This window comes from Coenobita brevimanus, chromosome 60 (genome assembly GCF_032717465.1).
Source record: "Coenobita brevimanus isolate Jiangsu-jjx chromosome 60, ASM3271746v2, whole genome shotgun sequence".
NCBI classification, from domain to species: domain Eukaryota; kingdom Metazoa; phylum Arthropoda; class Malacostraca; order Decapoda; family Coenobitidae; genus Coenobita; species Coenobita brevimanus.
Genome location: NC_137013.1, coordinates 32,869,562 through 32,882,460, shown reverse-complemented (window position 1 = coordinate 32,882,460; position 12,899 = coordinate 32,869,562). Strand labels below are relative to the sequence as shown.

The 12,899-nt window shown below is 40.6% G+C and overlaps 1 protein-coding gene across 1 annotated transcript in view; it reads right to left on the bottom strand.

Annotated features, from left to right (window-relative positions):
• The window catches only part of Piezo (piezo type mechanosensitive ion channel component), a 1,050,432-nt gene that overhangs the window by 572,676 nt on the left and 464,857 nt on the right, over nucleotides 1-12,899 (bottom strand). The window contains exon 26 of the mRNA XM_080275143.1: nucleotides 8,960-9,116. Coding sequence (XP_080131269.1) covers nucleotides 8,960-9,116 — 157 coding nt within the window. The remainder of the gene's footprint in view (nucleotides 1-8,959; nucleotides 9,117-12,899) is intronic.

The window sequence follows — 12,899 nt, the reverse complement described above, 5'->3', positions numbered from 1 at the left end:
AGATGATGAAAAAATTGATAGTGGCCATGATCCGCCCCAGGTTAGAATATGCAGCGGTAGTGTGGTCCCCACACAAAAAGAAAGATATAAACAAGATTGAGAAAATACAAAGAACAGCAACCAAGATGGTCCCCAGTCTGACAGACCTGTCATAAAGAGAAAGGCTGGAAAAGCTGGATTTGCCTTCCTTAGAGGAAAGGAGAAAGAGGGGAGACATGATTGCAGTGTTCAGGACCATGGTGAGAGTAGATAAAATTGACAAAGAAGATCTGTCTGTATGGGATAAGAGAGCAACAAGAGGACACGAAACGAAATTGAAAAAGTCACGCTGCTTGAAGGATATCAAGAAATATAGCTTTCCTTACAGAAGTACTGTATAGGCTTATAGAATAGCCTGGACAAAGAGATCATCCAGTTTAAAAACTTAAACAAGTTTAAAGCTATATTTGACTTACTGAGAAACAGTGACGGAAACCCACGAGCATAGCGCATTCCGTGTATATCACAATTAGGTATATTAGGTAAATACATAAATATTTCGAACGACTTAGACAAAGAGGTGGTGCATGAGAAAAACATTCATGTGTGTAAAGGTAGACTTGATAAATGTGGATATGGAGACAGGACAACACGAGCATGGTCAATTCCTGTATACTACAAATAGGTAAATACACAAACATACTCACACACACAGGTCGCCGACAGAGACAGAGCACTTCCTGGATCGTGCAGAAATAATTGCTAGATCAGCAGCGAAAAAGGAAACCAGCCTATTGTGACTGGAAATGAGTGCGTGAGTGGTGGTCCCGTCAGTCAATAGTAAAAAAAACAGCAGGTTTCGGTCAAAGAGTTCAAGATACAGTGGAAATTGAAAGATTCCATATGGTTGCACAATGGCGGAGGGCGACGGAGATTTGTTTACTCCAAAGACGATGTGGAAAATGCAAGTACACTCCTCTTACTGACTCCCTTCAACCTCTGTCTCTTCGCCGCACTGTTGCATCTTTATCTCTTTTCTATCGCTACTTTAATGGTCACTGCTCCTCTGAACTGTCTGCTTGCATTCCTCCACCTCTACGACGGGCGCGTAGCACCCGTCTGGCAGCAAACTCTCATCCCTTTTCTGTCCAACTCTCTAATGCAAGAGTTAACCGTTACTCCCAGTCTTTCATTTATGCAACAGGTCAGCTCTGGAACTGTCTCCCTCTATCTGTATTTCCTGCTGCCTATGATCTCCAGTCTTTCAAACGCAGTGTGTCCAGGCATCTCAAAATGATCGGATCTTGAATTTGGCTCTCTATTGTATTTTGTTTTTCTCTTGGAGGGAACTGTTACTGCGGGCTCATGGCCTTTGGTTCCTTCTTCCTCGCATTAAAAAAAAAAAAAAAAAAAAAAAAAAAAAAAAAAAAAAAATATGCTGAACCAAACAAGAGTAGCTGGAGTAAAGAAAACAGCGGAGAGGAATGTCCAGGAAATAAAAAAGGTATGGGTAGTAATTAGAGAGTTACAGGAACGAACCCAGGAGCAGGAGAGAGAGATCATAGCTTTACGAAGTAAACTGGAAAAAGTTTGCACACGCAGTGTAGAGCAAGAAAGAGAAGTCATAGAATAGAAAGTAAGTAACAAATCAGACTCAAATGAAATATAAACTGCTCAAGAGGGAGAATAAGAGGCTGGAAGAAAAGAGAGACAGGATGAAAAGCAAACTAGATGAGTATGAATCCAAATCAAGAATACAGGAGGAGCACATTAAAGAAATAAAGGAGCAACATAAGGGGTGAAAGAAAATTCAGGGAGAGGGAAATGTAAATTTGAAAGAGATTATAGAACAACAATGCAAAGGAAAAGGTGGAGAGGGAACTGGTTAGGGTGCTGAGAAGTAGAGAATTTTTAGTTAGGGATGCAGCAGATAAGAAAAAATGTGTAATAATTTCAGGAGTTAAAGAAAAACGTATGACAATAAGATCAGAAAGAGAAAGAGAAGAACTGAGTAAGGTTAAAGAAATAATATCAGTAGTCATGGAGGAAAACAACGAAGTTAAAGAAGCGACTGAAGAGGTGTTTGGGTTAGGAAACTACGAGGAAGGAGGGGCAAGGCCTTTGAAGGATAAGTTTAAGTCTCAGGCAACAGTAAATGAAATTATCAGTAGACCATGGAAATTGTCAGACAAGGAAGAGTTAAAAAATGTTTGGATAAGGAGAGATACAAATGAGGAAGAAAGAGCTAAAATAAAGGAATTACAAAAGCAAGCAAAGGTAAAAAAAAACAGAGAGCAGAGGAAGAGAAGACAGTGTTTTATTGGAAAGTCATGGATCAGAAATTAAGGAAGCAGTACCGGTGGAGAGGAGGAAAAAAGAGGATATAAAAAACATCAAAAATAATGTGAAGGTGGCATATACTAACGTTGATGGTTTAATATCGGCAATGCTTGAAATCAACGATTTTTTGAGGGTACACGAACCTGATGTTATGTGCTTTGTAGAGACCAAATTAAGAGATATTGATGTTCATATGGGAAATGGGAAATACAAACTGTGGAGAAGAGACAGAAAAGAAAAAACAGGAGGGGGGGTGATGATAGCAGTGAAGAACAACACAAATGTAGATACCGTGGAAATGGGAGAAGGCAGGGCTGAAGTGATAAATAGGAAATTAGAAACTGGAGAGAATAGCAAGAAAGATATGGCAGTAGTGTATGTTCCCCCTAAGACAAGAGCATGGAGTGATGATGAATACCAGGAAATGTTGTCAGACATGGCTAGCTATTTACAGAAAATGACTGAGTAACAATATAATTTTATTGGGTGACTTCAATTGTAAAGAGGTGAACTGGGAGGAATGGGACTCAGGAGGCAGCGAAGATTCGTGGGGCACTACATAATTAAATATAACAATGAACAATGTGATGAAGCAATGGGTCAAAGAAGAGACACTGTTCCAAGGTTAGGACACACCAGCAAGACTAGACTTACTGTTTACCAAAGAACTTGATGTATTTGTGTACATTGAGTTCTGTGTCCTATTGGAAAAAGTGATCATGTGGTCACTAAGCTCCAAATGATAACAGGAAACATGGAGCCAAGAGACGAGCTTTATAGGCAGGGAAGATACAACTTTGGGAAAGCAAACTTTACAGGATTGAGAAAATTTTTCAAAAATGCAGATTGGAAGAAATTCAGAGAAACAAGAGAGATACAGAGGAAGTGGGATATTTTTCTAGCCTTCTATAATTCAGGAGTCGAAAAATTTGTGCCAAGAGTTAAGGAGAAAGAAAACAGAAAAAAGGAGTGGTTTAATAGAAAGCATATGATAGCAAAAAAAAGAGAGAGATGGCATGGAACAACTGGAGAAAGAGAGGTAACAACAGAACAAAGGAAGAATATAAAAGAACTAGAAATTATTACACAAGAATAGGCAGAGAGGAAAAAAGGAATTCTGAAAAAGGTATAATAGACAAATGTAAGGATGAACCCAAACTGTTTTATAGATTTGTCAACAGCAAACTGAAACAAAAGGAAGGAATTACCAAACTGAAAGTAGAAGGAGAGGTCTATAAAGATGTGGCAATGCAAGCTGAAATAATGAACAAACATTTCCAGTCAGTTTTCACTAATGAAAGTGAGTTTGTGGAAGGGGAGGGAGTGACTAGAAATGTAGTGATAAAGATATAAAAGTGGAAGTACAGGAAGTGTATAAATTACTGGAAACTCAAGACGAGAGGAAAGCCCCAGGACCAGATGGAATCTCTAATTGGGCACTGAAGGAATGCAGAAAACAACAGGCGGATAAGATTCACAGTTTAATTGTGTGTTCTCTGGAAGAGGGGAAAGTGTCTCAAGAGTGGAAGAGGGCAAATATGGTACCAATTTATACGGGAGGAAACAGGGAAGAACCCCTGAATTAAAGACCAGTGTCCCTAACCAGCATGGTTGCAAAATTGTGCGAGAGAATTCTGAAAGACAGATGGATACAATATCTGGAAGAGATGAATATTTTGGCTGAAAGTCAGTTTGGATTTAGAAGTGGAAGGTCATGTGTTTCCAACTTGTTGAGTTATTACTCAAGAGCGATTGGCGTGCTACAGGAAAGCGATGGCTGGGTGGATTGTGTGCATTTAGATTTAGAGAAGGCCTTTGACAAGGTACCTCATAAGAGACTAATGTGGAAACTAGAGCATATAGAAGGACTGAAGGGGAACCTCCTGGAATGGATGAGACACATTTTGAGAGACAGATAAATGAGGACAGTAATAAAGGATAGGATGTCTGGATGGAGGGAAGTAACAAGTGGAGTCCCACAGGGCTCGGTGTTGGCGCCAGTAATGTTCCTGATTTATGTAAACGATATGGTAGATGGAGTGAACAGTTATGCAAGTCTGTTTGCTAATGATGCACAGATCTTGAGGAAAGTAGAGGTTAAGGGGGATTGTAAAATGCTGCAGGAGAATCTGGATAGGATAAATGATTGGAGCCGGATGTGGGAAATGAAATTTAATGCAAAGAAATGTAAATTATTGGAAATGGAGTAAAGTACCAAGAGGCCATCATTGAATTATTTGATGGATAACGAACCAATCACAAAAGCAAGAGAAGAGAAAGATTTGGGAGTGCTGGTCTAGGACAGTTTGTCACCTGCAAAACGCATTAACAAGGCAGTTAGAGAGACGTATTAACTCCTGACTAATATAAGAGTTGTTTTTCATTAAATGGATGAGGAGATGATGAAAAAATTGATAGTGGCCATGATTCGCCCCAGGTTAGAATATGCAGCAGTAGTGTGGTCCCCACACAAGAAGAAAGATATAAATAAGATTGAGTGAATACAAAGAACAGCAACCAAGATGGTTCCCAGTCTGGCAGATGTCGTACAGAGAGAGGTTGGAAAAGCTGGATTTGCCTTCCCTAGAAGAAAGGAGAAAGAGAGGAGACATGATTGCAGTGTTCAGGACCATGGTGGGAGTAGATAAAATTGACAAAGAAGATCTGTTTTTATGGGGTAAGAGAGTAACAAGAGGACACAGAATGAAACTGAAGAAACCAAGCTGCTTGAAGGATATCAAGAGATATAGTTTTCCTTATAGATGTATAGACTTGTGGAATAGCCTGGACAAAGAGATCGTCCAATCTAAAAACTTAAACGAGTCTAAAGCTAAATTCGACTTATTGAGAAATAGAGAAAGGACCCCACGAGCGTAGCTCATTTCCTGTATATCACAATTAGGTAAATACACACACACACACACACACACACACACACACACACACACACTGAAAAACACAGACATAAACACACCCAAACACACAGGCACAGACACAGATGCATGCAAACACCCAATGCATGAGGCCTGGGATGGCCGTTGTTAATGTTTTTGTTTTATTGTCAACATTATAATGTATTAATTTCTTGCTGCAGCATGTTCATAGTCATATTATATACTTCCTACATATGCTAGTGTTTTATATTTGTGTATTAGTAATGTGACTATGAGTGTAAAGCATGAGGTTAGCTTGAGATAAGCCTGCCAGTTGAGAATGACAAGTGGGGGGCTGGGAGGGGTAGGGGTATGGCGGAGGGTTGAAAACTGGGGTAGAGGCAGGTGGATCTTGATTCGTCCCCCACCTCCCGTCTTCCCTGGGTATATGGGGGTACGAAGGGGACACCCGAGCAGAAATTTGTGATCATGAGTGTACAGTACAATACACACAAAAAGACAGCAAGAGAAATTGTAAAGGACTGAACACAAACCAGCAAACATTACCAAAAAGTATTTAAAGAAAAATTTAGCATAAGTTACAGGCCAAAATCATTTTGAAAACTTGGCGGCATACACAACTTTATCCTGTCCTGTACAGAGCTAATCAAGAATTATAGGGGGACGACCAGTATCCGGAATACTTTCGACCCCATGCCGGGTCAAATTTGTGTTCTGGGTATATGGATGTGTCGATGCATCGGATGCCAGTTAATCAAGCTTTTACTGTAATACTGGGCTAGTCATGAAGAAGTGCTATGACAAAGTTATGAAATAAGCTGCAAAAGGGCAAATTATAGATCATGTTAGTGTAAAATGGGTATAGTTCACATTTTTAGTATATACAGTAATCCCTCTAATATCCGAACGCCCAATATCCGAACATCCCCACTAACCGGACATAATCCTCCTGGGATCCAATATTCCCAAAATGGGCCAAAAACCGCAAAAAATTCGAAAAAAATCTGACTTTTTTCCCTCCCATAATTTGAAATTCCCGCCTGGCGCCAAACAGCTGTTACACCATGGTCCCTTCACCCCTTCCTTCCTCCCCCTCCCCCCTCCCCTGTCAGGTTGCCATTTGGTATTTTTCATTACCAAGTGTGGGCCAATTTGGTAATGAAAAATTCATTTGGTAATGAATTAGAATAATGCATTACCAAATGGATTTTTCACATGTATGAGGATACACAGGATGAAGATGGTGGATTGTTTGCTCTCTCTGACTAATCTGCTACCCTACATAGTGTGAAAATAATCAACATGGTGTTAGTTATAAGGAGAGTGATTACATGTATTTCCACTCATATATATAATTAGTGAAGAATATATGCTAGCTTTACGAATTTGGTAATGAAAAGTTATATTTGACAATGAAAGTTGAGGAGATTGGTAATGTGGCTGTTGCGATCTGGCAACTCTGTTACCCCACCATCATCAACAGTCACAGCTTAACTCCGATGGAGAGCAGATACTCATAACAGTGCAAGCCACAGGTGCTTGTTTTTTGTGAATAAACAGTGAATAAACTGCAATACCTTGCCACTAGAACACACAGGAATTTACAGTGTTGTGCAGTGTTAAGAAATTAGAATTTAGAGTGCAGAGGATTAACTGTAGACTGCAAACTGGCGGTTCAAACCAGTCCAAGACCAAGGGACTTGTAAGTACCCAGAATGTTTAATATTGTATAAACTCACCTCTAAAACCTCATTTTATGGTTCTTTTGCATTTATTTCAGTCTTTTATGTCCCTTATTGGTGTGATTTGGGTCTTAAATAGGTGCAATGCATGTCCAGAGGGAGTTGTATAGGTGTTTTTCAGAGTTAGGGTCCATAAGTACTAGTCCATAAGCTGGGGCCCAATATCCGGACAGGACCACTATCCGGACCTGCCTATGGCTCTACTGATCCGGATATTGGAGGGGTTACTGTAATCTTATTACGTCCCAGTCCCCACACTGCCACAGGCTCCAACAGCAGTAGTACAGTATAGGAAGGACGTTGCCCAGTGAGTTGTTCTTCCTATGGTTAGCCTTTAGGTGTGCAGTACACAGTAGTACAGTATAGGAAGGACGTTGCCCAGTGAGTTGTTCTTCCTATGGTTAGCCTTTAGGTGTGCAGTACACAAGATCAGCTGAGGAAAAAATAAACACTGGCTCCTTGGAGTTCACTGTCTTTATTTTCCAAGTAATTCCACTTAATGCTTTCCACTTCACTGTTCTCACAAGCACTGGAGCTATACACCCTTTACTAATTGCAATTACACTTAATGCCTCACAACACTTCACAGTTAGTACACTTAATGCTTGCTAACACTTCACTTATTACACAAGTACCGAAAATAATCTTCACTGACAGTAATCACACTTAATGCTTGACACTTCACTGTTTTCTCAAGTTCCAATGATATACAAACTTCAATAACCCATCACAGATTGCCACTGTTTTTACAAGTACCAAAAATATACTATCTTCACTGACACTGCACTACAACGAAAACCGACTGCACTTCCCTCAAACTGTCCTGAAACCCGACTGAAACTCAAAACAGTCTCTACCCCACCCTTATATAAGCTCACATTGTACTAGAAACTTCTACTTCTCCACAATTCTGGTAAGTGCTGGTCTTGCATCAGCCCAGTAACAACAGCTACCAACTGGGAGACATCAAAACATGCTAGACTTGTCTCACATTACATAACACTCTAAACCATTAACCATATGAACTTAAACTACATAATTTAACAAACAATCACTTAAATAAAACATTATAAAGAAAATGAGCACAAAAATTAATGCATAACTTACGAAACAATTATGCTCACAAACAGCAGGCAAACTGGCAACTCTGATGACTCATACTGGAACCTACGGTACGAGAAACGTCTCGAAGGTACAAGACTACCTAACTGGCAAATATCCCTTTATAACAATATGGTATTTTATTAACATGCTTGAAATTCCACTGTAGGGGAGGATCCTTGGATGTAATGGACTATCAGCTTGAATGAACCTGGCTTTCCACCAGTTAGACTGTAATAGCTAAGGTCAACTATAAAATAAAATTAAAAATTCCAAGCTCTGCTCTGGCACTAACAGGTGACTATTACAGTAACTTGAAACAGATCACAAGATGGCAATTGGAACTTTTTTTTAATCCACACTCCCATCTCGTCCCAACATTCACTGTTAAACACTTGCGTCCTATTCCACTAGATACAGTCTTAACTTATGCCTTCACTGCAAGAGGTCTCATCCAAGCAGAATATTGTCTAAATTTAGCAACAATAAATAAAAAATATACAGGTATGCAACCTGAATTCAATGGGTTAAGTCACTGTCAAGGTGGTTTTTTAACTGACCACTATGCAGTCTTGTAGTTATTAAATGATTATGGTGCCACATTTCCTGATGTGCAGACAAAAGTTGACATCAGTGAAAAACCAATATTTGCTTGATGAAGCCAAGTTCTATGCTGCTGTATTAGGCACCAACAACTAAAGCAATGCCCTAAAAATGTACTGTAATGCTTATTATACACTTTTTACCTCCCTTAATCTAGAACAATCATCCTACATCAACCCTGGTATTAAGCCTTCAATTTTACCATCATGTCAGAAATACAATGAGGAGAGTACTCTCTCTGAAAATCCTGACTATCCTCACTAACTCCATATACACATGTAGCAGTTGGCTTCAACTGACCTTGATGCAAGTTTTGTCTGAGCCTTCATCTCTGTAACCAGGTGCTGGAAGTAGAAGGAACAGAAAAGTCGTCGTTGCATTAACAGGAACCCAAAGCAGATTCCATCCCACATCAGACCAGCCTCAGACTTAGGCACGGCACACTGGCCTGCTAATTCTGAAATTACAGAACCATATACAATAGATTCTAGTGATCAAAACTGACCAAGGAATGCTTATTTAACCCTCCTCAGGTAGAGCCGGGTCTCTGAGATCCACCCCCCCCCCCAGTTTGTTACGTAAACTACCTTCTAAACACCCGGGAACCCTGTACCCCCCAATAGCTGCCCGACTTTTTGTACCCATGTAATTTCGAACTCTTCTCTGTTTCTGGTGGGGTGGGGGTGGGGGGGGGGAGAGAGAGATGGGTCTCAGAGACCCAGCTCTACCTGAGCAGGGTGCTTTATTTTGTTCCCTGATTGCAAATAAAGTCGCAGCTTCAGGCACCCCAACATCACACCATGAAGCTCCATGATGCTACTGCCAGTTGCACCACATAAAGTTACAATCAAATGTTGTTTTCATGTTTTCCCTGAATATTTAAAAAAGGACCTATTTTTTTTTATTTTTATTTTTTAAATAGGTAAAAATATATAATTAATTAAAAAATTAAGTTTCACCCTCCAAACCTACATCCTTACTCATCACACTACCCAAATACTTAAACGTACTCACATTTTCCAATTCCTCACCATCCAATCTAGCTGTACATTCATTGACTTCACCTCTCTCAAAGACCATCACATTACTCTTCCCTACATTCACCTTTAGATTCCGTTTCTTACACACTCTCTCCCAATCTCATCCACCAAGCCTTGCAGCTCTCCTTCGTCTTCACTCAACAACACAATATCATCTGCAAACAACAGTACAGGGAGTTTCCAAACACTACCCTCTCTCACCAGGGCCACTCCAACATCCACTACCCTACCTTGTACCTCATTTATTACCCCATCCATGTACAGATTGAACAACCATGGAGACATGACACACCCCTGTTTCAATCCAACCTTCAAAGAGAAAACTTCACCATCCACACGCAATGCAGCCTTAGCACCATCATACATACTCTTCACAGCATTCAACAACTTCCCATCTACTCCATATATTCTTAATACTTTCCACAATCCTTGTCTATCCACCCTGTCATATGCTTTCTCCAATTCCATGAACGCCGCATACAACTTCTTTCCCTTCTCTAGAAACTTTTCCACTAAAGATCTAAGAATGAATATCTGATCTACACAACCACTTCCCTTCCTAAAGCCTCCCTGTTCTTCTCCAACTAATTCCTCTGTTCTTTCTCTAACTCTGTCAATAAGTATCCTACCATACACTTTTCCTATTATACTAAGAAGACAGATGCCCCTATGATTACCACACACTTCTTTTTCCTCTTTTCCTTTGTACAAGGGAATAATTATACCTGACTTCCAATCCTCCAGGACTCTACCTACCTCCCAGGCCAATCTGCACATCTTCCACATCCATTCTACTACTATCTCTCCCCCATGCTTCAGCATTTCACCACACACTCCATCAATTCCTGGGGCTTTTCCCAATTTAACTTTCTTTATTGCTTCCACAACTTCTATCCTACTGATTTCTTCCTGTCTTCTCACCTCCCTCCTTCTCCCAGCCATTCCCCAGCCACTTATACTCGCATTACTTCCATCCTCTACATTCAACAATTCCTTAAAGTGTTCTCTCCATCTGCTCACTTTTTCTCCCTTCTCCACTAGTAATCTACCATTTTTATCTTTCACTTCCCTGCTAACTTCACTTCCACCCTGTCTTACTCTTTTCACCTCTTTCCAGAACAGTTTCTTACAGTCCCTCCACTTTACACTCAAGTTCCTTCCAAATTCCTCATCCACTCTCTTCTTACTCTCTCTTACTAATCTTTTCACCTCTCTCTTTCTTTCTACATATAACTCTCTCTTCCGCCTCTCAATTTCTTCCACGCCCCTGTTTCTCATCCATTCATTGTATGCTTTCTTCTTTTGTGCCATGGCCTGTCTCACCTCTTCATTCCACCACGCTGTTCCTTGCACACCCCTCCGTCTTCTCTTCATCCCACACACCACATCACATGCTGCACATATTTCTTCTGTAAATATCCTGCACACACCTTCCACGTCCCCCATCTGCTCCAATTCATATTTGCCCAATCGTTCTTCCACTTCTCTCTTATACTCTGCCTTTTTCTCGTCCTCTTGTAACTTTTCCACTCTCCTTGTAACTACTCCTTCCTCTCGTCTTTCCCTTCTTCTATTTCTCTATTCTAACTGGACCTTGATTCTGGCCACCACCACCAAGTAGCGGTCGGAAAGTCCACTCCCCCAACCTCTATAAGCTCTTGCATCCATTACACATCTTCGCATCCTTTCATCCACACACACATAATCAATCATTGCCTTCCTTTCATTCAGTTCACCACCCATCCTTCTCATCACTAGCCATATATACCTGTGGATCATTTTGTGCCTGAAGACGGTATTGGCTATTGCCAACCCCCTCCCAGCACAAATGTCCACTAACGCACTCCCTTTCTCATCTATCTCAGCAGGCACACCCCACTCACCAACTATTCCATCCACCTTCACATTCCCTACTTCACCATTCATATCACCGATCAAAAACACTCTCTCATTCCTTCCAAACTTTTCCATGCACACTTCCACGTTTGTCCAGAACTCTTCTCTCACTCTGCTTGCACGATCTTGCGTTGGTGCATACACAAACACAATTGCCCACATTTGTATTCCAACTTTCAATCTTACCCACACAATCCTTGACCCAACTGATTCATACTCTCTTATGCTCTTCTTCCATCTTTTACTCACAACTATACATACTCCTTCCTTCACCCTCTCATTCTCACCTACTCCTGCACATATACCCCATCCATAATCCTATTCTCTCACACTCTCACCTTTCCATTTTATTTCAGTTATTCCGCATACATCAAATTTCGCACCCTCAAGCACCTGGACAATTTCTCTCTCTTTCACCTCATCATTCGCTCCCCTTACATTCCAAGTTCCAATTATCCTGTCCTTTGTCCGGTCCTTGGTCATCATCTTTTGGTCAGTCCTTGTCCGAGGCTTACTGTTTGACTTTTTAGATAGTTGTTTTCCGGGGAGGGGCACTAACCCTCCGCCAACCCTTTTAGTCGCCTTTTATGACAAGCAGGGATACTGGGGGAGTATTCTTGACAAACCCCCCTACCCCCAGGGGGGGGGGTAAATAAATTTTGATAAGCAAAGGTTCTGCACTGCAGGGGAGAGAGCATGAGTTCATGGGCGCTCCCAGCTGCCCGAGTATTTTAAGAGAAAATGTGAAGGGGAGGCACAATTGAAGCCAGTTCGTCAGTGCACTTACGGTAAAAATATCAATAATATAATGCTAAAGAAGCAACATCTCTGCGTACTGATAATGGAGGAAGGTCCTGCGTAATGGGAGGATTATTGATTAATCTCATGGCTTTATTTTGAATTTCATTCAACTGCCTCAATGCAACCACTCCACAGTGGTGAACAGTATTCGATCAGAGAATGCACGTGACTTTTGTATATTGTGGCCATCTGCTTGTCAGTGAAGAACTCACGACTCTGTACATAAGTCCCAACTTTTTGGAAGCATTTTTAGCAAGGGATTTAACATATGCAGTCCAGCTTAGGTTGGGGTTTAGAGTAACACCTAGGATATCAATTGTAGTGGATATGGGAATTCTGACATCATTTAAAATTATGTGAGAGTCTCAGGGATTCTTTCTGTTAGAGAAATAAATGTATTTAGTTTTCTGAGCATTAAATGAGACCAGATTTGTTTGTCCCCATTGATTAATTTTATAAATGTCTTGGTTCAGAGAAATTGCTGTGTTTATTTGGGAATTTAT